General features: G+C 46.0%; 2 protein-coding genes across 3 annotated transcripts in view; one reads left to right on the forward strand and one right to left on the reverse strand.

Annotated features, from left to right (window-relative positions):
- LOC100596228 (steroid 17-alpha-hydroxylase/17,20 lyase) overlaps positions 1–3,961 on the forward strand; it is a 32,301-nt gene extending 28,340 nt beyond the window's left edge. The window contains exon 8 of the mRNA XM_030807636.1: positions 3,923–3,961. Coding sequence (XP_030663496.1) covers positions 3,923–3,942 — 20 coding nt within the window. The 3' untranslated portion in view covers positions 3,943–3,961. The remainder of the gene's footprint in view (positions 1–3,922) is intronic.
- The window catches only part of WBP1L (WW domain binding protein 1 like), a 76,615-nt gene that overhangs the window by 6,500 nt on the left and 45,109 nt on the right, over positions 1–25,006 (reverse strand). For both annotated transcript variants that reach the window (XM_003255410.4, XM_003255409.3), the window contains exon 2: positions 12,118–12,220. In XM_003255410.4, the coding sequence (XP_003255458.2) occupies positions 12,118–12,220 (103 nt within the window). The remainder of the gene's footprint in view (positions 1–12,117; positions 12,221–25,006) is intronic.

The raw sequence follows: 25,006 nt of genomic DNA on the forward strand, positions 1-25,006 counted from the left end.
GACGGTGCCCACGTGGTTGAAGCTGGCATGGCTGGGCCTCACCCAGTTAATTTACATTGAAGCCATGTGATCAATTTTCATAAATGCTTGTGCCAGAGTGAAAGACACATGGGATAGAAGTGGACAGGAATGTAAGAATGATGACAACAGGCCGGGCATGGTGGCTCATGCCTGTAATCCCAGGCCAAGGTGGGTGGATCACTTGAGGTCAGGAGTTCGAGACCAGCCTGGCCAACATGGTGAAACCCCATCTCTACTAAAAATACAAAAATCAGCCAGGTATGGTGGCAGGCGCCTGTAATCCCAGCTACTCAGAAGGCTGAGGCACAAGAATCACTTGAATACAGGAGACGGAGGTTGTAGTGAGCCAAGACTGCGCCACTGCACTCCAGCCTGGGTGACGGAGCAAGACTCTGTCTCAAAAAAAAGGATGGCTGGGTGCAGTGACGCATGCCTGTAATCCCAGCACTTTGGGAGGCCGAGGCGTGCAGATCACCTGAGGTCAGGAGTTCAAGACCACCCTGGCCAACATGATGAAACCCTGTCTCTACTAAAAATACAAAAATTAGCCAGGCGTGATGGCATGCACCTATAATCCCAGCTACTTAGGAGGCTGAGGCAGGAGAATTGCTTGAACCCAGGAGGCGGAGGCCGCAGTGAGCCGAGACTTCATCATTGCACTCCAGCCTGGGTGAGCGAGACTCCATCACAAAACAAAACAAAACAAAAGCAGGATGATGACAACAAAGCAGGTCTCTCACTGCAGGACGCCTCCAGCACCTTGGGGGAAGGCACAAGTGCCAAGGCATCTCTCCAGCACCACTGATGGGTCTCCCCTGTATTATAGGTTTTGTGAGCATTAAATATGTTAACCTTCTGGGATGGTCTCCTCCTCCTCTCTTAAGAGTCTCTGAGAAAATTGAGAAAATGCTTCACTTTCTTAGGCTCATCTCCCCTTCCCCGCAACTCAGAAGATGAGCACTTGCAAGGGGCCTCAGAGGGGCCCTCCGACAAAAGAAGTCTTAGGATTCTCCTGATACCATCAAAAAGATCAGGTGCTTTTCTCTATCATGTATGCCTCTGTAATACAAGAATCACTAAAGTTAGAGGTGGAAAAATTCTAATTGCCTCAGGTCCATCTCCTCCCTAGAGAGTGTAAATGATTTCCTCTGCTCTCGACATAATCCTAATCGGGTACAATTCCATCTCCCACTGCCACAATCAACTCTCCCTCCCTTTGGCCTGCCCTTGCAGTAGATGCAGGGCCATTAGCAGCCAATTCTTCCTCCCTGCTCCAGGGAAGGGTGGCGGAACAGAGGCCAAGCCCCACAGCGCTTTATTTCCCTCTGTGCTGTCTCTAGGATCATACTCAGAGAATCTCAGCAAACCCCAATATAAGACCTCCTCTCCAATTTTTAAATGTGTGGCACAAAAGGCTTTTAATTTTTTTTTAAATTAATGAGGAATTTTGCTTTTCACATACACACACATACACATACACGCACGAGGGGGAGAGAACTGAAAGGAAAACAAAAATAATGACATCTTTAAATGACAGAATAAGAAATTTAAATTTTCTTCTTTTGATTATTTTCTTTCAAATTATAAAACTAGAAACAAATTAATTTTCTTTTTTTCTGAGACAGGGTCTTGCTCTGTCACCCAGGATGGAGTACAGTGGTGCAATCACAGCTCAACCGAAGCCTCAACCTTCTGGGCGCAAGCTGTCCTCCCACCTCCACCTTCTGAGTAGCTGGGACTACAAGCACACGCCACCATGCCTGGCTTTCTCACTGTGTTGCCCAGGCTTGTCTTGAACCCTGGGCTCAAGGGATCCTCACGTCTCAGCCTCCCAAAGTACTAGGATTACAGGTGTGAGCCACCATGCCCGGCCAAAACAAATTAAATTTTAAAAATATCTATGACTAATTTTACTTTGGCTAGCTTTTCTTTTTTTAATCAATAATTTCTGGGCAGGTTTTTAAATTCCTCTAGGAATATGGCTATACAATGAAATAACATGAATCATTAAAAAATTACTCACATAATATTATTTTTGACATACAAAGAGTTTCTGATATTAAATGAAAAAAAGCAGATGACAAAATAAAATATGATCCTAACTTTTGCTTAAAAAAAGTACGTATGGCCGGGCGTGGGGGCTCACACCCTGTAATCCCAGCACTTTGGGAGGCCGAGGTGGGCAGATCATGATGTCAAGAGATCGAGACCATCCTGGCCAACATGGTGAAACCCCATCTCTACTAAAAATAAATACAAAAATTAGCTGGGTGTGGTGGCACACACCTGTAGTTCCAGCTACATGGGAGGCTGAGAATCGCTTCAACCCAGGAGGGGAGGTTGCAGTGAGCTGAGATCACACCACTGCACTCCAGCCTGGCAAGAGAGTGAGATTCAGTCTTAAAAAAAAAAAAAGTATATGGACAGAAAAAGGAAGGGTATGGTCAGGAAGCTCTAACCATGTGGTAACTCTGGATGACAGACAGTACCTGCTCCTTTGTTCTTTGCTTACCTCTATTTCCTAATTTTTCTAAGATGGACATGTACTTCTCTGTAGTAGAAAGAATATTTTTTCTCAATTAAAAATGTATCAAAGGAATAATTTTAAGATGAGTTGTTACTAAATGAGAATAGATATTGTTTGTTCTCTATTCTTGAAAAACTTCCATTGTTTTCCATTCCAAATGCTATGTGTATTTTTTATCATCTGCTTTGTAATTATAAATTTGTGTTTAAAATTTTAAAAGTAGTTCCACATGGCCGGGCGCGGTGGCTCACACTTGTAATCCCAGCACTTTGGGAGGCCGAGGCGGGCGGATCACGAGGTCAGGAGATCGAGACCACGGTGAAACCCCGTCTCTACTGAAAATACAAAAAAATTAGCCGGGCCTGGTGGTGGGCGCCTGTAGTCCCAGCTACTCGGAGAGGCTGAGGCAGGAGAATGGCGTGAACCCAGGAGGCAGAGCTTGCAGTGAGCCGAGATTGCGCCACTGCACTCCAGCCTGGGCGACAGAGTGAGACTCCGTCTCAAAAAAAAAAAAAAAAAAAAGGAGTTCCACATGTATCTCTTGTCAGAATGAGTTAAATCAAGTTAACCTTGTTTAAAAAAAGAAAAAAATGCCTCCCTCCCCCACAAAACAGACTTGTAAAAATGAACAAATCCTTGATGTTTTTCCCGCTTATTTGTATATACACAATTTTCCAAAAGATCCCTTGGCATTTAGGGTGTGGCATCTGGCAACAGCTCTTTCTCTGTCCCCCCGGGATGCCCCCATTGAATCTCCCCACAAAGCTGCCCTCCACCAAGTGGGGCAGGACGGTGACATGCCTCCCAGCCCCGGCAGGCTGGCAGTGCCATTCCACGACACTTAACTGCTTTCAGTAGGTATCACTGTTCAACCAAATCTTCATGCTGCAGCCTTGCAGCAAGAGAAAAGACAGAGGATTTTTTTCCGTTACCCATCAGCAGACAGGAAAATCCATTCCTAACCAGAGACCATAAAGTGAACTTAGAAGTCTCCTTTTTGGTCTTTCCCGGTTCACTAGTCAAACTTGCTTAACTTACGTTTCTTTCTTTATGAATGCTGGCTGACTTAAGAGTAGACACTGGCAGAGGAACCCTCGGAGAAGGGTGGAGAGGCTGGAAAGGAGTTATGGAGGTGAAACTGGCTACAGACGCAGTTTGATAACATCTCCTAGGGTTGTTGGGGTGGACACTCTGCTTAAGAACCTGGCTGCATGTGTATTTCGGAGTCAAGTCTAAATTATTCTGGGCTGACAACCATTTTGTATTACCTATACTTCTCTTACTTTCTCAGTGTAATCTCACAGTCCATTATACTTCTGTGTTACTTTATAACTTTTTTTTTTACTTTATTTATTTATTTATTTTTTGAGACAGGGTCTCATTCTGTCGCTTAGGCTGGAGTGGCAAGGGAACTCGGCTTACTGCAACCTCCGCCTCCCAGGCTCACGTGATTCTTGTGCCTCAGCCTCCTGAGTAGCTGCAACTACAGGTGCGTGCCACTACACCCATCTAATTTTTTTTTTTTTTTTTTTTTTTTTTATTTTCAGTAGAGACAGGGTTTCACCATGTTGGCCAGGCTGGTCTCAAAATCCTGAGCTCAAGTGATGCACCTGCCTCAGCCTCCCAAAGTGCTGGGATTATAGGTGTGAGCCACTGTGCCCGGCCAATTTTTTTTAACTTATTTTTAAGAGACAAGGTCTCACTGTCACCCAGGGTAGAGTGCAGTGGTGTGAACGCAGCTCACTGCAGCCTTGATCTCCTGGGCTCAGGTGATCCTCCTGCTCTGGCCTCCTGAGTAGCTGGGACTATGGGCATGCACCACCACACCTGGCTAATTTTGTTGTTGTTGTTGTTGTTGTTGAGATGAGGTCTTACAAGGTTGCCCAGGCTGGTCTCAAACAAACTCCGGTCTCAAGCAATCCTCCTGCCTCAGCCTCCCAAAGTGCTGGGATTACAGGTGTGAAATACCACAGATGGCCAAACTTTAAAATTTTAAAAGTACATTCTCCCATTAGATAATCAGCATCTGCTTGGCGCAGTGGCTCACAACTAAAATCCTAGCTACTTGGGAGGCTGAGATGAGAGGATTGCTTCTTGTAAGGTCAGCCTGGGTAACACAGCGAGACCCCATCTCTAAAAAAAAAAAAAAGATAGCCAGCATCTAACTCTACTAGTTTTTTACCTGGCCACCAGTCATTTTTTCAATAGTTCTCTACCTAAAGGTAAACCAACTTCTAACTTTTATACTGCAATATATATGATCTATTTCACAGCTTTTACAATTTTTAAAAAAATTTAATTAAAAAATTTTTTTGAGATAGGTATTACTCTGTCACCCAGGCTGGAGTACAGTAGAGACCAGAACTCACTACAGCCTCCAACTCCTGGGCTCAAGGGATCCTCCCACTTTAGCCTCTCTAGTATCTAGGACTACAGGTGCACACCACACCTGGCTAATTTTTAAATTTTTGTAGATATAGGGGGGTGGGTCTCACTTTGTTGCCCAGGCTGGTCTCAAACTCCTGGCTTCAAGCAGTCCTCCCACCTTGGCTCCCAAAGTGCTAGGATTACAGGTATGAGCCACCACACCTGGCCAACATGGTTGTTTTTGTTTTGTTTTGGTTTGTTTTCCCCGTTTTAAAGAAAATCGCATGCACTGGTTTTCATGTTTGCCAAGTATTTCTGCTTCTTCTCCTTCTAGGCATGTGGGTAGGCTTGAACTTCCTGACCCCCTTGTGACTGGGTGAGGCTTTGAAATTAAGTCTAATTAATGAATCAAGATTGGATGTGATATATGTCACTTAGAGGCCAAAATGTGTCTTGCTAATATGAGACCCTCCATTAGTCTTCCTTCCGTTTTGGCAACTGGCAACATCCCAGATGGTGATTTCACATCAGTCTGGGTCCCAGAGGATGGTGAAGTGGAAACAAAACTCTCATCCAACCTTCGATGGACATACAGTGTGAGTGAGGAATAAACCTGCTGTTTTAGGTCACTAGGATTTTGGACTTGCTTGTTCCTGTGGCGCAACTTAGCCTATCCTGACTACTGCAGTGTGATTACAAGTTTTTCTTGGGGAGAGAATTTAAAGTGTTCATCAGATTTTTAAAGGAATCCTTGATCCAGAAAAAGGCTAGATTCACTGAACAAGAAGTATAAAAAAAAAAAAAAAAAAGGGGGGCTTTTTTTTTTTTGAGACAGGGTCTCGCTCTGTCACCCAGGCTGGAGTGCAGTGGTGTGATCTCGGCTCACTGCAACCTCTGCCTCTCGGGTTCAAACGATTCTCCTGCCTCAGCCTCCCAAGTAGCTGGAACTACAGGCATGCACCACCACACCTAGCTAATTTTGTATTTTTAGTGGAGATGGCATTTCACCATGTTGGCCAGGCTGGTCTCGAACTCCTGACCTCAAGTGATCCACCCACCTCAGCCTCCCAAAGTGCTGGCATTACAGGTGTGAGCCACCACACCTGGCCAACTTAGGAGAAATTTTAATCTTTTAGCTAGATTTCAAAACCAAGGAAGAAAGTTCATTTTTACATTTTTTACTTTTTTTTATGGAGTGCTTCAAAAATTTGCCTGCTATCCTTGGCCGGGGCCACACTAATCTCAGTATCATTCTAATTTTAGTATAGGTGCTGCTGAAGCAAGCACAAAGAAGAAAGTTTAAAAAAAGGAAAACCTGGCCAGGCGCGGTGGCTCACGCCTGGAATCCCAGCACTTTGGGAGGACGAGGCGGGCAGATCACGAGGTCAGGAGATGGAGACCATCCTGGCTAACACGGTGAAACCTCGTCTCTACTAAAAATTCAAAAAATTAGCTGGGCGTGGTGGTGGGCGCCTGTAGTCCCAGCCACTCGGGAGGCTGAGGCAGGAGAATGGCCTGAACCCAGGAGGCAGAGCTTGCAGTGAGCCGAGATAGCGCCACTGCACTCCAGCCTGGGCAACAGACAGAGCAAGACTCTGCCTCCAAAAAAAAAAAAAAAAAGGAAAATCCAACAAAAGACACACCAGAGACAGAAATATGACCCTCCTTTCCCCGACAAACACACACCTACCAAGAGACTACATTCCTCAATGACAAGTTTGAAAATTGTGAGTTCACTGTGGGGTACATTTGTCATGCTAAGCAAAATGGAAAACATGTTTTTAAAAACAAGCACAGTCCAGTGTAGGAACTGAGTCATGTGCCCCATGACTACACTACAAACCCCAAGAGTTCACTACAAACTTGGGAAAACACCACTCTTCAACTGGCAGGAAATTCCCCATTAGGAGGCTCAAGCATACTGTAAGTGAGCTCTCCTCCCATCCTGCAGGACGGTGGGTGACTGGCTCCCCTGGCCCTTCCTCGCTCTCAGCAGGAGCTCCTGCCACTGCCACAGTGGAAAAGGCCTGAATTTGGGAAATGAAGACGTCAGAGACTCGCAACTTCATCTGAAAGCCCAGCCAACTTTCCTACAAGCATGACTGCAGACGTGGAAGAGAGAAGGCAGATGGCCTGGGTTCAAAGCCCAGCTTAAAAACACAAATTCTAGCTTTGTGACCTTGGTCATTTTGGTTTTACTTCCCTCATCTGTAAAACGGGGAGAATAAAGGTCTCTAACTTATCTGGTCACTGTGAGGAATAAGTGAGTTAATATATGTAGTATACGCAGAACTATGCCTGATGTATGGTAAGTTCTTAGTATGTTTATTGTTGTTGTTACAGGCTTAACCATAGATGGGAAGGGTTTCCTTTAAAATTTCCTTTCAATTTCCCTTTTAACTCCCAAAAAGTATTCCATAAAGAAACACAGGGCCCAGTGTGGTGGCTCATGCCTGTAATCCCAGCACTTTGGGAGACGGAGGCAGGTGGATCACTTGAGGTCAGAATTTGGAGACCAGCCTGGCCAACATAGTGAAACCCCATCTCTACTAAAAATACAAAAATTAGCTGGGCATGCTGGCGCACACCTGTAATTCCAGCTATTTGGGAGCCTAAGGTGGGAGAATCGCTTGGATCTGGGAAGCAAGATCATGCCATTGCACTTCAGCCTGGGCGAGGGAGTGAGATGCTGTCTCAAAAAAGAAAAGAAAAAAAGAAACACAGGTTAGGAACAAGTCCAAAGTCTGCTTTTAGGTTCTGTTCTTGGCACTGGAAATTCAGTCAACTCCTATTTACTGAGCTCTTTCTAACAATGGGTATCTTAAGACAAACTAAAAACAAACAAAAAAAAACAGCAGGTAAAAAACGAAGCTTGGGCAACATGGCGAAACCTTATCTCTACAAAAAAATACAAAAATTAGCTGGGCATGGTGGCACGCACTCATAGTCCCAGCTACTCAAGTGGCTGACGCAGGAGGATCCCTTGAGTCCAGGAGGTTAAGGCTGCAGTGACCAAAGATCACGCCACTACACTCCAGCCTGGGTGATAGAGTGAAACCTTGTCTCACACACAAAAAAAGAGGAAGGAAGAAAGGAAGGAAAGAAGAAAGGAAGGAAGGAAGGGGGAGGGGGAAGGAAGAGGGGGAAGGGGAGGGGGAAGGGGAGGGGGGAGGGGAGGGGGAGGGGGAGGGGGAGGGGAGGGGGAGGAGGGGGAGGGGAGGGGAGGAGGGGGAGGGGAGGGTGGAGGAAGGGGAGGGGAGGGTGGAGGAAGGGGAGGAGAGGGTGGGGGGAAGGGTGGGGAGGTGGGGGAAGGGTGGCAGGGTGGGGGAAAGGGTAGGGAAGGGTGGGAGGGAGGGGGGAGGAAGAGTGGGGAGGGAGGGAGAGGAAAAATAGGGAGGGGAGAGAGGAGGAGGGAGATGGGAGAGAGGGAAAGGAAAGAGAGAAAGAAAAAAGAGAGAGAATGAAAAATGAAAAACAAGTTGGGCAGTATTGACAGGATTTGCTAATAGCCTGTTTCATGTCAGCTCAGGGAAATTCCACTGTCCAGAAACATACCCCTCCTCCCTCCTAAAGCCCAAACCAGGGGAAATTGATGCCTGGGTGAAATTCTCCCAAATGATCTCAAGGGCAGAAATTCCCAACTTTGATCTCTCCCTGGAAAATGTAGCTTGCTGAGTGGAGAGAGCCCCGGGATGAGAACTGGGAGGAGTGGCTTTGGGGTTTGGGCCACTGCACATCTTATCTCCTCTCTGCTGGATTACCTTCTGAAGGTAAGAATTCTGTCTCTCCAGTTTCCAGCCCAGAGGAGGTCACAGCATCAACTAGGAACTTGTTACAATTGCACATTCTCAGGCTTTTTAATTCTCAGTTTTGAATCAAAAGCTCTGGGAGTAGGGCCCAGAAGTGTGTGTTTTCGGTAGCCCTTCAGGAAATTCCGATGCCCGCCAAAGTTCAAGAGCACTGGAATAAGGGTTTGCTGAATGAATAACTGATGGAATGATGAATTAAAGTACAGGTGCCATAAAAATGCATGGAGATAATGCTAACAACGATCAGGTCCTTATAGCCTCAACTACTGCCCCTATAAAATAGGATCTGCCGTTCTTATCACATGCAGGCCCAATAACTGGTTTAGGTTATGAAACATTGAAAAGACGTGGGAAATGTTGCCAGCCAGAGCTCAGGTCTACGTGTGCTTGTGTGTCTGTGTAAACCATGTGTGTGTGTGTGTGTGTGTGTGTGTGTAAGTATGTGTGTGAGAATTGAGAATTTTCCTCAGCACACAGGAAAATTCAGTTTAGTAGAGGTAAAGGGTGGGTAGAAATGGCATTTTTTCCCAGAGGCCTTTCCTGTAGGCAACTATAGTTAAGGAGTTGCCCTGTCTGATGAAAACTCTGCCAAAGGATTTCCTGGCTGAGGAATTTTCTTTCCAAAGAAGGTGGGAAGGAAATCAGCCCAAAGCCCATGACTTTCACACTTCAGGCAAAGTTGAGAGGCAGTTAGAGGGAACAGGGTTGAAAGCAATAAAAAGTGCCGTTTTGATGAGAACTTCAGGTGTTTGTTCCAACATCAACCTCCCTCCCATACACGCCAGGCAGAAGCTATGAGCTCAATAAAGAGGGAGATCGGAGGACTTCCTGAGAGGGGCGTTTTGCTTTTATGCCTCCCATGCCTCCAGAACGTGGAAAACACGTGCCAGCCCATTTAACAGGGCACCTTTTCTCTCCATCTAGACACTGCTCTCTGCTGGGCCTCCTCCTTTCCCAAATGCCCATAGCTAGAGAGACACTTAGCCGTTCATGCAGCTCTTTTTCTTTAAGCCCTTGGGGTGAGGCACCTGCTTTCCCAGACCACCTCCTTGCCCCCTGGGTCTCCCTGTCCCCGCCACTCCACCCCTCTGCCCTGGCTTTGGTGACCTAATTCAGGTGGCTCCTGAGTCGGCTCTGCCAAAAGCCCAGGAGGCTCTGTCAATCTGAGATGGGGCCATGAGCAACTTCATTCCTTTTCACAACTGACGCCGCCTGGCCAGGACCCAAAAAAACAAACTGCAGCTCTGTGGCTTTTTGGCAGCCCAGCTTCGACTTTTGTTTTAACAAAGGGTGGGAAGGAGAATTTGAACCCTGTGGTTATCTGCATTTTAAAACATTTAAACAGAGTCTGTCTACCTGCTTGGCACTGTGTGTCCTCTAGTAAGTTTCTCAGCTCCACTCCTTCTAAAATAGCAACAATGACTGTGGCCTCCTTCACTGATGCTTATATATCTGCAGGTCTGGTGGGGACATCTTGAGCCCTGTGCTCTCCTGCACTGGACTGCTCCTGGAATTCCTCAGAAAGGCAGATGAGCCCGTCCTCAGTCCTCAAAAGGGAAAGGCGAGAGTGAGGGAGAGGTCTTGTTTGGAGGAACCACTCCTGTTGGCTACAAATACAACTGCATTTCAGAGGAAGAGACCTCCCAGTCAAGAGTCTAATTTCCTTTCTGGCCCAAACAATAGTCCTTCTGGCTGCTTTCTTGCCGTATCACTGACACAGGAGTTGATGGGGGGATGAAAAAGGGGAAAAGCGCAGATAGGATGGTGGAGGCAAGGTCATGGTTTGACAAACCCGAAGTCTGTTTCCAAATGGAAGCAGTGATGAGGGCTTAGAATCATCTGGGGAAACCGCCTGCAGTCTCCTTTCTCAAGAGACAATTGTAAGAACTACTGCAATGTCGGTCACCTGGGGCCTCCCTGTCCTAAGGACCACCCCCCCATACCCTCTCATTCTTTGTCCAGCATCCTACACTGTCTCATCTGAGTTCCAGGAAGGTCAGAGTACAAAGAGTATCAGTTGAAGCAACCTTGGGTCACTCCCTGAAGACCCTAACACCATCACCATTGTCGTGCAACTTGAAGAAGCAAGTGGTTCTGGCTTCAGTCAAACCAGTGGCAAGACAAAGATAGTTTCCACATGAGATTTTTTTTTTTTTTTTTTAGATGGAGCCTCGCTCTGTTGCCCAGGCTGGAGTACAGTGGCACAACCTTGGCTCACTGCAACCTCCGCCTCCTGGGTTCAAGTGATTCTCCTGCCTGAGCCTCCTGCATAGCTGGGACTACAGGCGCACACCACCATGCCCAGCTAATTTTTGTATTTTTAGTAGAGAGGGGGTTTCACCATGTTAGCCAGGCTGGTATTGAACTCTTGGGCTCAAGTGATCCACATGCCTTGGCCTCCCAGGGTGCTGGGATTATAAGCATGAGCTACTGTGCCCAGCCTCCACATAGCATTTAGCTGACAGTGAAAGGTTAGGTACACTGGAGAATCCTCCAGGAGCTTCCATGTGAGAACTGGGTAAGAAATAAAAGGAGCTGAGCCTCAAGACTCCCTCTCTCCAGAAGGTCCTCTATAGGAAGGGACCTAGGGAAAGACTGTTCCTTTCCGAAGGACCCTCAGAAACAGAGGCACTCCATGAGGTTCTATGGGAAATTCTGGAAGCCCCTGTGGGTACTTACAAAAAAATGGCATATTGACCATCTAGAGTGGCCTGGCATTCATAGTAGCTTGGCTTGCAACCTCTCTCTGCAAAAACAGCAAGCCAGCCAGGTGCGGTGGCTCACGCCTCTAATCCCAGCACTTTGGGAAGCCGAGGCGGGTAGATCACAAGGTCAACAGATCGAGACCATCCTGGCCAGTATGGTGAAACCCCATCTCTCCTAAAAATACAAAAATTAGTTGGGCATGGTGGCGCACACCTGTAGTACCAGCTACTCAGGAGGCTGAGGCAGGAGAATCACTTGAACTCGGGAGGCGGAGGTTGCAGTGAGCTGAGGTTGTGCCACTGCACTCCAGCCTGGTGACAGAGTGAGACTCTGTCAAAAAAAAAAAAAAAGGCAAACCTGGGCTTCTAGGCTGGCCCAAGGAAGGATCTAAGTTGTTGTCAGCTGCTCAGCACACAATGGAGAGGGCAGCCAGGAGAACCTCAGGCAAGAGCTTCGGCAGCAGACCCGGCTGAGACCATATTCTCCAGTCTTCAGCTAACAAAGTCCAAAGAGCACCAGAACTCTCTTCCTCTACAAAGGAAGCACTTCTGGAACCCATAAACAGATTCCACTCACCAACACTGTCCCCAAGAGAATCCGAAAAGGGCTAATGCACAGAGTTTCCCACCGAGCAGAGGCAGTAACTGGGACCCTGGGATACTGAGAGGCACCCGAGCAAGGACTTACACCAGAGTTCATAGTAGTAGTTACAGCACTGAGACTGTCCACAGCAGTGTCCTGTGTCACAGATGTAGCTTTGATTGTTGGTACCCACACAGGCTTCCTTATCCTAAAAAATTTAAAAAGCATGTTAGCATATTAAATGACAGCTTTTGAACACTTTCCTTCTCATCACTGTCCTCCTGGTTGTCTATTCACCAGCCCCCAAAACAGTTTGAATCAATGTTTATTCCATTAAGAAAAACAACTTTGGCCAGGCGCAGTGGCTCACACCTGTATTGCCAGCACTTTGGGAGGCCGAGGCAGGCAGATTGCGAGGTCAGGAGTTCGAGACCAGCCTGACCAACATGATGAAATCCCGTCTCTACTAAAAATATAAAAAGTAGCCAGGCTTGGTGGCGCGTGCCTGTAATCCCAGCTACTCAGGAGGTTGAGGCAGGAGAATCGCTTGAACCAGAGAGGCAAAGATTGCAGTGAGCCAAGATCACGCCACTGCACTCCAGACTGGGCGACACAGCGAGACTCCGTCTCAAAAATAAAAAATAAAAAAGACAAAAAAAAACTTTAAAAGATTTACACAACAACAACAGAGTTTAGGGGAAAAAATATGGTTTATTAAAGAGGAGAGGAGATTCAGGACACAAAAGCAATTGGCGGAGTGAAGTTTTCCTCGAACAGGACAGGAAAGGGCTGCCTCACTTTCTTTAGGTCCAAGTAGAAACATTTCATGTTCCGGTGCTAACCTCAGCCGGTAGGAGGGTGATGATTCTCTGGTAATTAGCAGTTCATTTTAAATAAAACCGGCTTTTCTGTGAAACTTCCTGGAATAATTAATGCGGTATGTATTCTAGGATTAGCATCTGCTCAGTTATCCCATTCTCCTTTTTAAAACACTTGCTCTCCAAGGTTAATTCACAGTGTGATCCTAAAGAGGGCAACAACAACAAAAATCTACAACTGAAATTCTTTACTTTTCAATAAAGGGCAGAACTGCTCAGATAACCCAGTCCAATTTCAATCTGCTAGATCATTTTTGCTTATTGAAAAAGAATCCTGACTGGATCCAGGATTCATACTGTCCCTTGTCAGGGACACTCATATAAAGGGTACTACTGAGTGGCCATCTAGCAGTCTGCCAAATTCTGTCCACAGCACTGGTGGATGAGGATGGAGGGGAACTTTAAAAAAAAGTTTCACATGTAAGATATAAAATACCTCCCAGACCAACGTTAACCTCAGCCCAAAATGTACTTGGGGCCGCTATGCAGATGATGAAATCTGTAAGGCATCTGCTATATGTGGCCTTCAACATTTCTTCATTCTAAACAATAACACAGTCACTTACTGGACGCTGTCTTTGTGCCAAGCATTATGTTGGGTTCAAGGGATATAAAGATGAATAAGACATTGTCCTTATCCCCAAGAAGCTCAGAGTTAAGAAGGAAAAAAAGCCCTGCTCAGCAAATAAACTAAAGCCACAGTATTTGCGGCGACTCAGGCTGGCCCTGCCCACAGTGCACATCCGGAGGACGGCTGCCAGTGGAAACTGAAGTCACATGGTCGGCTCCTCCTCTCTGGGCCATGCTTTACTACACTGTCTACTTGGCCAAGGGTATACACCAGGTACTCCAGTGACTGTCTACAGGGCTAGAGGCTGGGCAGAAACAGGACTGGCACCTGAAGTCACAGGGAGAGGACAAGAGAAAGCACAGGGCTGAAAACCAGTTCCCCGGCTTAGTGCATGTTTCCACCATAAATCTTTAGGTGTTTCTTGGTCTTAAAAGCTTTACATTCTGATATGAGAGTTTAGAAAGAAGGAAACGTGAAATTTATAAACCCTGACAATGAGGCCCTCACAACACTGCACGCAGAGCTCTTTCTATGTGCTCCTTCCCCCGCCGCCCCACCACCACCCTCCCATGCCCACCATAAGCAAAATGAGACACTGACTATCAAGTTGGATTTCTCATACCATCTACTTAATCCTGTACTAAAAGTGAAAAACAGAATGATTTCTACTGGCCATGTATGCCATTCACACCATCGTAGTTGAAAAACCATTAAGTTGAACCATCGCAAGTTGTGGACCATCTAAATATCTTGTCCCCTGTACTTCTTCCTCCTTCCGTTTTCACCATCCCATGCCTACCACAAGCAAAATGAGACACTGGCTATCTAGTCAACTTCTCCTCTGAAGCCTGGTGCATGTGGAAAACACAGATCTATGCTTGCTACTTTGGCCAGAACACACACTCTTTGACTTCAGAGCAAAACATGCCTTTCATAAAAACATCAGAAAGTTTCTCCCAAGTTTACCAGGCCCTGCGAATGCCATTCTTCCGGCACTGGCTTGAAAGAACACAGTTCAAAGTGTCCACATAGTTTCTAAAAGAGGCAGTGGTGCCTACACTTGGCACAAGAAAGAATCCAATGACACTTCTGTCTCAGGAAAATTCACCAGAGGCGGCCCAGGCTCGGAACACATGGCTGTCAACTGGTCCTAAGTGAGACATAGAGTGGAATGCATTTGAAATCTAAACAAGTGGCATCCTCATGACCTACTGCTGTCAGTCAGCTTTTCTCTCAGATCTTCTGTGTACCAAGGCAGGGAGCCTGGAATAAACAAGACCTCACTCTGCTTCACCATTCTGCCTCCGCTTTCCCAGGGAGAGCAGAACAGTGGAAGCATCATTTAATCCAGTGTTCCTCAAACACTTCTTAACACAGTACAGAAGTTTCTCGGCTTACGATGGGGTTATGCTCCGGTAAACCCATCATAAACTGAAAATATCGTCAGTCAAAAATGCATTTAACACAGTTAACCTACTGAACAGCATAGCTTAGCCTACCTTACCTTAAACATGCTCAGAACTTACATCAGCCTATGGTTTGGGAAAATCCTCTAACACAAATTATTTTACAATAGAGTATTGAATATCTCATGTCATCTACTTAATACTGTATTAAAAATGAAAAACAAATGATTTCTACTGGCCACATATATCAATTGCACCACCATAAAGTTGAAAAATCATTACGTTGAACCATCACAAGTTGTGGCCATCTATATATCCAGTCCCCTGTGGTCCTTCTCCCTCCTCCAAATACAGAGTCCCTGAGCTGCCTGGGATAGTCTTGGTTATGGGAACTGTCATTTTCTGCTGCAGGGGTACGAAAGAAGGTGGACCTCTAGCAAGGAAGAGGTGAAGGAGGATTCAGGAGATAGTGAGATATGAGTGCCAAAGTGAGTTCCTTCAGAAAGACCTGCTGGAGTCAGTCAATAGTGGTGTGGAAAACCCAGGAGCCTTGGGTTTGGTCCCAGCTCTCCCCGCCCCCCCTACTTTTTTCTTTTTCACTCAAGAGTCTAACTGTCGCCCAGGCTGGAGTAGAGTGGCCTGATCACGGCTCACTGCAGCCTCGACCTCCAGGCTCAACTGATCCTCCTGCCTCAGCCTTCTGAGTAGCTGGGACTACAGGTGCATGCCACCACACCTGGCTAATTTTTATAGACCCCAGCTCTATCACTACACAGAAATGAACTTTAGGCAAGTTACTCAATGGCCCTAGGTCTGGTTAAGATCACCCGTAATGTCTCCTTAAATTTTATTTTGTGGGGGTGGGGAGGATGGAGTCTCACTCTGTTGCCCAAGCTGGTATGCAGTGGCGTGATTTTGACTTACTGCAACCTCCGCCTCCCGGGTTCAAATGATTCTCCTGCCTCAGTCTCCCGAGTAGTTGGGATCGCAGGCGTGAGCCACCACGCCCAGCCGTCTCCTTCCACTTTAAGGTTTTATTATCCTCCCCAACCCCTTTCCACCCTGACATAGCAGCCTCAAGCCAATGCAAGATATCATGAAATCTATGTCTCCTCTCATGCAAATCCACAGCAAAGAACAGTGGTGTGGAAATGCTGCCTGGTGCTCTTCCACCCCTCCTTATATGAGGAGCCTAATTGTTGCACACCTGGGACTCGAACACCTCCCGGCGGCTCAAGATCTACACAAAGCCTAAGTAGTCAAGAGTTCGCTGGGGCCAGGTGTGGTGGGTCACACCTATAATTTCAGCACTTTGGGAGGCCAAGGTGGGCAGATTACTGGAGCTCAGGAGTTTGAGACCAGCCTGGACAACATGGCTAAACCCCGTCTCAACCAAAAAAATAAATAAAATTAGCTAGGTGTGATGTTGCACACCTGTAGTCCCAGTTACTTGGGAGGCTGAGGTGGGAGGACTGCTTCTTGAGCCCAGAAGGTTGAGGCTGCAGCAAGCCATGATTGCACCACTGCACGCTAGCCTGGGTGACAGAGCCAGACCCTGTCTCAAAAAAAAAAAAAAAAAGAGTGAGCTGGATCTGGGTTCAAAGCCCAGCTTTTACAGTAGGGCTATTAACTGTGTGACCTTGGGCTAATTAAATTCTCTGAGCTCCTACTATCAACATTATTCTGTGAACCACTATTGCTGGGCGAGAAAGACCATCCAAAAATCACTTTGCCTTCCCTCAGAATTGTTTCAGAACAGCCAAGTTCTCTGTGGCAATGTGGGCTGCGCCAGACACGTGAAGAAGAAAAGAAAAAGGAACTGGAAAGAATGCAATGGAAAGGTCAAATATGAAAAATTCTCAGCACCCTTTATGATTATCCTATGCTTTTACTATTTATGTATTTACTGGAGACAAGGTCTTGCTCTGTTGTCCAGGCTGGAGTGCAGTGGCACGACTGTAGCTCACTGCAGCCTCAAACTCCTGGGCTCACGTGATCCTCCTGCCTCAGCCTCCCGAGTAGCTAGGACTTACAGGCACGTGCCACCATATCTGGCTTTCTTATTTTTACTTTTTTGGTAGAGGCAGGGTCTCACTATGTTGCTCAGGCAGATCTCAAACTCCTGGCCTTAAGCAATCATCCCACCTTGGCCTCCCAAAGTGCTGGGATTACAGGCATGAGCCACCACACCCAGCTTATGCTTTTCTTCCGAGCATCTTCAAAGCACATTACACATTATTATATTGTTTAGGCCATCCTCACGGAACTTACAGTCTAATGAAAGATGGTAAAATAATTAGGCAGATAAAACTGCGACTACAATAAATGTTAGGAAGGAAAAGTAGAGATTAGGTGGCAGTGAGTAAAAGATAACACCCAGGAACTGGTCAAGAAGGTCCAGAACAGCTTCTGGGAGGAAGGTAAGCTTGAACTGAGATTGACAGTACGGTTAGAAAGTCAGTAACTAGGGGGCGAGGTGACTCGCGTCTGTAATTCCAGCAATTTAGGAAGCCAAGGTGGGCGGATCACCTGAGGTCAGGAGTTTGAGACCAGCCTGACCAACATGGAGAAACCCCGTCTCTACTAAAGATACAAAAATTAGCCAGGTGTGGTGGCATATGCCTGTAATCCCAGCTACTTGGGAGCCTGAGGCAGGAGAATCGCTTGAACCTGGGAGGCGGAGGTTGTGGTGAGCTGAGATCGCACCATTGCACTCCAGCCTGGGCAACAAGAGCGAAACTCTGTCTCAAAAAAAAAAAAAAAAGAAAGTAACTAGGAAGAGGACAGGGAAGAACATCGCAGGCAGACAAAATGCTATAAGCAAAGCCCTTTGGCTAGAAGGAGAGGGTAGAAGAAGTAGATAGGGAAGTTAGGTAGGTGGAGACCACTCTGTACAGGGAGGTGACAAGATCATACTTGCATTTTAAAGATATCATCTTCCTGGCAATGTTTTCATTTGCACAAAACTCCATGGCTAAAACAAAACCCCAGAAAGCTAGAAATGTACAACTTGTCAAAAAGGAACTTTCGTGCATAATGAATGCGCTTACGCTGAGGCCTTTTACCTCAGGAATGACCGTGGTAGTGGTTACTTGGAGCCCCATCCATTACAGGTATGTGCCTTCAGCCCCGGTGCCACAGTGACCAGCTCTGAGAGACAAGGCACACATGGTTACCAAACAGAAAACAAAGGCACAAAGAAGAGACAAGCAAGACCAAACCAAACTGGAAAAAACATTTTTACACTGGAAAGGATAAACAGTATGCCTTCTGCACATATGCAAAAAATTATCTCCTCTCTTTGGTGGCAGTATAAACTGTGGGACTAAAAACATTTTCCTCAACAGTTTCCACATCTTAAAGTCGCTATTCTTAGCTGAGCCACTGTAAAGGTCAATTTAATCAGCGTAAAAACTTTCTAAGTGCCAGCATAAAAAGACACACTGGGCAGTAATGTTTCCCCAGGCATGGTTTTAATCTGCCAATTTATGGGTCTGGAAAACTCTGCTAGCAACTGGCTAATGGCAACAGCGTCATGTCCTTAGGAAAACATTTTAAAGTTTAAGAGTGAAAAATAAGAATTGAAGTCCTTCCTGGGATGCTAAAGCATAGGACACACCAAATATCTTGGCTGCTGGATATGAATTAATTTGGAGCATCACCTCTGGCTTTCCCTGCAGGAAGAACTAAATCTTTTTTTGTTTGTTTGTTTAAATAGAGACAGGGTCTCCTCATGTTGCCCAGGCTGGTCTTGAACTCCTGGGCTCAAGGGATCCTCCCACCTCAGCCTCTCAAAGTGCTGGGATTACAGGTATGAGCCACCGTGCCTGGCCAAGAACTAATTCCTAATGGAAATGTTCAGTTCTCCAAATCATTTAACACGTATGTATTGACCCCCTTCCCCCAACCATGTGCCAGGCACTATGCGGGATGCTACAGCTATAGCAATGAGCAAGAGATTCGGGGGGTGGGAGGGGAGAGCTTCCGCTTCTGGCAATATAGCTGGGTAGGTAACTAAAAATTATTCTGCTATAAAACCCTGGCTATACAACAATCACTTTTAATTACAAAGCTGAACTTGCAAGAAAGCAAGGAGGATCACCTGGGACCAAAAACGATAGAGGGAACTAGAAACCACAGTAGTAAATGAGATCAGGCCTTTCCAGTTGACCTAGAAAGTGGGGTAGTTTGTTGATCTTGGGCCCACCTGAAACAGGGAATTGGAACTGAGAACCCATACAAAGCTGGGGCCTTCAGAGGGGGAGAACAGATTAGAAAAAACATTAGCCCACTGGCACATAGTGACAAAAACTCTGAAGTGGGAGAAAAACAGTATCTCCTCTAATAATGTGTGATCACAGATTATTTCAGATTTCAATTGTACTACTACATGGTCTGAGGATCCCCAAGCCAAAAATTTAACATAAAAAGTAGTCCCAGGCTGGCAATAAACCTGCAACATCTGGCGGAAATACAAAACTCTGAAGAGATCTACCCTCAGCCACGGCACAAAGGATTCCTACACATAAAGTTCTGTTAGCCGGGCGCAGTGGCTCACACCTGTAATCCCAGCACTTTGGGAGGCCGAGGTGGGTGGATCACGAGGTCAGGAGTTCAAGACCAGCCTGGCCAACATAGTGAAACCCCGTCTCTAATAAAAATACAAAAAAATTAGCTGGGCGTGGTGGCGGGCGCCTGTAATCCCAGCTACTCCAGACGCTGAGGCAGGAGAATTGCTTGAACCTGAGAGGTGGAGGTTGCAGTGAGCCGAGATCGCACCATTGTACTCCAGCCTGGGTGACAGTGACAGACTGTCTCAAAAATAAAAATAAATAAAGATCTGTTGAAGATAAGCTCACAATCCAAAATATAAAAATGTATGCAAAACTAATCCATTACAAACAGGATGACAAATTCAACAAATAGCAGGATAAGACCCCCTGAAAAAAACTCCCTATAAGATACAAGCATATTTCAAATGATTAAAGCCAAAAAGAAAGAATTAAAAACACAAGAAAAGAACATTACCAAACAAGAAATAGTAACAGGCAGATAAAACTTGTAGAAAAATAGTTATTGAAATAAAAAACTCGACAGATGGGTCACACAGAGAGGAGACCAAGTTAAAGAGGAAATTGATGAACTAGAGAACAGATCTGAGAAAATTGCCATCAAAGTGCTTCTACAAGAGAAAACATGGAAATGAAAAATGAGAAAGAAGCTTGAAAAGAAATGAATGGAGGAGAGGAAATATTTAAAGGGATAACTAAAAATTTTCTATATAAGACTGATTAAAGATAAAAAATTTCGGCCGGGCGCGGTGGCTCATGCCTGTAATCCCAGCGCCTTGGGAGGCCAAGGCGGGCGGATCATCAGGTCAGGGGATCGAGACCATCCTGGCTAACACTGTGAAACCCCATCTCTACTAAAAATACAATTAGCTGGGTGTAGTGGCATGCACCTGTAGTCCCAGCTACTCGGGAGGCTGTGGCAGGAAAATCACTTGAACCTGGGAGGCGGAGGTTGCAGTGAGCCGAGATCATGCCACTGCACTCCAGCCTGGGCGACAGAGTGAGACTCTGTCAAAAATAAAAAATAAAAATAAAAAATACAAAATTTCCAGATAATAAGCCCACACCTAGGTACACTGTATGAAACTGCAGAATGACAAAGGCAAAAAGATTTTTAAATATGTTCCAGTTGGGAAGACTGACAATTAACATGCAAAATTAGAATTTCACTAGCAGTAATAAGCTCCATGAGGATAATAAAACACGATAATGAGACAAAGAGTTTTAGATAAGGGTGGTCAGGAAAGGCCACTCTGAGTAGGTGACATCTGAGTCAAGCCCTGACTGCTGGAAAAGAGCCAGCTTAACCAGACCTGTGAGAACAGTGTAAAGAGCCAGCTTAACCAGACCTGTGAGAACAGTGTAAAGAGCCAGCTTAACCAGACCTGTGAGAACAGTGTAAAGAGCCAGCTTAACCAGACCTGTGAGAACAGTGTTCCAGGAAGAGGAAATATCAAATCCACGCAAAAACACCAGGGCAGAAACAAGCTTGGTGTGCTCAAGGAAGAGAAAGAAGACTAGTGTAGCTGAGTACGGTGATCGCAGGGAAAGCAGTGTGAAAGGGGAGCTAAGAATTCAGCCGAGGTCAGACCTCATAGGCTTTGTATAACAATTAAAATAATCTCCAGGCTGGGCACAGTGGCTCATGCCTGTAATCCCAGCACTTTGGGAGGCTGAGGCAGGCGGATCACCTGAGGTTAGGAATTCAAGACCAGCCTGGCTAACGTGGCGAAAACCCATCACTATTAAAAATATTTTAAAAATTAGCCAAGCGTGGTGGTGCGCACCTATAGTCCCAGCTACTCAGGAGGCTGAGGCACAAGAATCACTTGAACCCAGGCGGTGGAGGTTGCAGTAAACCGAGATTGTGCCACTGCACTCCAGCCTGAGCAACAGAGCAAGACTCCGTCTTAGTAAAAAATAAATAATAAAATAAAATAATCTCCAAAGTACCACAGTTTGTAAATTCGTTGTTGGCTTTGGCTAGTTCCCTCCCTTAGGTTATGGTGGAGACTTGAATAAATATAAAAATATTTTTGCAACTCTCATATTTATTCTTTACCTTGAGCCTTTATTTTCCCCCCGCCAGCCAGGTTGTGGCTGCTCTTGCAGGGTAAGCAACAAAACAAACTTTCCTTCCATTCTTGAACCAGGAATGGCTTTCTAGAAAGGAGACCAAAGTCTAGCACTGCACATCTACTAAGAAAAAGTTCTAAATGATTTTGGTAATGCTCTGTAGCTAAAGGATAACACAGTTTTCATAAAGCAGACATTTGAAATGGCTAAATAAGACAGCAAACAACTTTAACTTAGAATCAGCTATTTTTGTTCTTTCCCAGATGGAATCTTCAAGTTCTGAAAATGTAGCACTTTCAGGCCCAGGTCCTTAGAAACATATTTGTAGGTGGTAAGGAGGAAAAGCTTCATGTATTCACCTATATTTTTACAATTAGAAAGTTAAGATCAGCCAGGCGCGGTGGCTCACGCCTGTAATCCCAGCACTTTGGGAGGCCGAAACAGGCAGATCACGAGATCAGGAGATGGAGACCATCCTGGCTAACACTGTGAAACCCCGTCTCTACTAAAAAATGCAAAAAAATTAGCCGGGCGCGGTAGCTACTTGGGAGGCTGAGGCAGGAGAATGGCATGAACCCGGGAGGCAGAGGTTGCAGTGAGCCAAGATCACGCCACTGCACTCCAGCCTGGGCAACAGAGCGAGACTGTCTCAAAAAAAAAAAAAAAAAAAAAAGAAAGAAAGAAAGTTAAGATCACGTACTCCCTAATAGTATTTTTTTTTTCTTTTTCTTTTTTCTGACAGGGTCTCACTCTGTCACCCAGGCTAGAGTATAGTGGCACGATCTCGGCTCACTGCAACCTCCACCTCCCAGGTTCCAGCGATTCTCCTGCCTCAGCCTCCCGAGTAGCTGGGATGTCAGGCGTGTACCACCACGCCCAGCTAATTTTTTGTATTATTAATAGAGATGGGGTTTCACCATATTGGCCAGGCTGGTCTCGCACTCCTGACCTCAGGTGATCCGCCCACCTCTGCCTCCCAAAGTGCTGGGATTACAGGCGTGAGCCACCGTGCCTGGCCACTATTGTTTTTTTAGACTGTTCAAAGAGCTGAGGGAAATAAACAGAACTGTTCAAGGGCACACATTTTCAAACTGGGCAGAAGGAGAGTACAGAAGGGCTGAAGATGAAGAAAGTAAGCTCAAGAAGGGGGATGATGCAGCAGGAGTCCTGGCCTATTGCTTCCTATGTGTTAGTCTAGTCTCCCTCTCTTTTTTTTTTTTTTCCCCTCTTGAGACAGGGTTTCACTCTGTCACCAAGGCTAGAGTGTAGTGGCACGATCATAGCTCACTGCAGCCTCAACTTCCCAGGCTCAGCAATCCTCCCACCTCAGCCTCCCAAGTAGCTAGGACCACAGGCATACGCCACCACACCCAGCTAATTTTTTTACTGTTTGTAGAGACAGTATCTCACTACATTGCTCAGGGTGGTCTCAAACTCTGGGCTCAAGCAATTCTCCTGCCTCAGCCTCCAACAGTGCTGGGATTTCAGGCGGGAGCCACTGTGCCCAGCCTAATCTCCCTTTCTTTGATGGTAGGGTTGTCATGTACTACTTTTGTATCCTTTCTAGTATATACCACACATGACAATTATTCCATAAGCTTTGGCTAAAAGAGCTCAATTCCATCCTTTCCCATAAAGGGCAAGCCATTGCTAAGAAGTTTCTTGCATGCAATGGGACACTAGGAATGGATTTTTATGCTGTTTGGCTGAATTCAGCAGTTTTCCAAAAGAACAAATAGCCCAGGCTACACGGGTAGGTTCCCCTAACCAAGCCAGTAAATCTTCTGATAAGGTTCAGCCTCATCCCTCAGATCTGACAGTGTGGTTTACTCCTTAAGGGCTCTGGACTCCAGCTCCCTGGGCTCAAGAGGACCCAGTCCCCCATCCTTTAGCTATAGAGTACCCTAAAGAGTAAAGCCAAAGACTGGAGCTTGTGACGAATGTGAGAAAAGCCTAGGATCAAAAGAGATGGCTGCTGCTTCAAGATGAGCCCACAGTGTCACGGTCCCCAAAGGGGAGTTCCAGGGGTAGCAGTGGGGACAATAGGGGTCCACTGACTTCAACCCACAGGGCATCCTGGAACAATTTGGTCTGGCCCCTCCCGAAGACTAACACTAGTCAAGAATCTGAGGAAGGGCAACACAGTGAATCAGGACAATAAGGGCATTTTATAAATAAGTGAATTTGCCCCCACATAACAATGAACATGCTTAGACAACAAATGCAACAAAATAGGGATGCGTTTCCCAAAAGTGTGGTCCATGGGCCCCAAACCATCTGAAGTATTTGTCAAGAATGTAGATAGACCGAGACCCTCTGGGGGCAGGGACTGAAAATCCGCCTTTTAAAACACGCTCCCCTGGTTATGTTTATGTACATTTAAGCTTGAGAACCACTACCCTGGATCTAAAAAGAACATACAATAAACAGTTCCTGCTCTCTAAACATGAAATAGACTCATATTAGTTTTCTAGAATCCCAAAAGTGTCCCAACACAGTTACCCACAAGAGTACCTACATAGAATCAAGGCACATTATTTATACTCTCTATGCCTCATTCCATTAAAACATATAATAGATCATATACATAAATTTTAAAAAGTGACACGTTAGCTAAGCTCCCATCCACACCAGTACTGTTACTGCCAAAGCTGCACTGCAACTACATCCTCATTAAACAGCCCCCAAACAGAGAAGCCAGCAAAAAAATTAAAATCCATTTCCTGTGTTGCTATTAGGAACCCGAATAACAAATTCAGAAAAAGCTACTTGACCCTGGTAGGAAAATCCCAGAGCAAAAATCAGAAGTTGCAACATATCCCATGGTTTTATTAAAGTCTACTTGTCAATGTCCCGGGGCATGCAGGCTTGTGGGGTCTGGCAGGCTACAGAGGCACAGGACCCTGGTTCATGAACCACTCTTTCACCCCTGGACACTCAGAAGGAAAAGCAGTCCCCAGGAATTCCTCATCACTGGCCTCTTCTGCTACAGAGTAAGTCTATTGAGAAGCATGGCTTCTTTAGCAAGGGCTGGTGCAGAGAGCTGAGGGCTGAAATAGCAGGTAGCATGCAGCGGAGCAGGTGAGTAGCAGGTGGCACTCAGGCAGAGCAGGGGGACAGTTTAGCCTACTGTCATCCACTCACAGTTGGTGCCATGAAGTAGGTTCTTTTCTTCCCACAGTTGTATCACTGCCTCTCCCCGCTTAAAAGTGGGGATTGCACTAGTGACCCTTAAGCCCCAGTGGACCCACTAATGAGTTCTATGCCTACATGGCACCGTTGTTTTTCAACTTGTAAAAAGTGGGCTGAGGCTGGGCACGGTGGCTCACGCCTGTAATCCCAGCACTTTGGGAGGCCGAGCTGGGTGGATCACGAGGTCAGGAGTTCAAGACCATCCTGGCTAACGCGGTGAAACCCCGTCTCTACTAAAAATAGAAAAAATTAGCCGGGCGTGGCGGCAGGCGCCTGTAGTCCCAGCTACTCAGGAGGCTG

The sequence above is a fragment of the Nomascus leucogenys genome, chromosome 3 (genome assembly GCF_006542625.1).
Source record: "Nomascus leucogenys isolate Asia chromosome 3, Asia_NLE_v1, whole genome shotgun sequence".
NCBI classification, from domain to species: Eukaryota; Metazoa; Chordata; class Mammalia; order Primates; family Hylobatidae; genus Nomascus; species Nomascus leucogenys.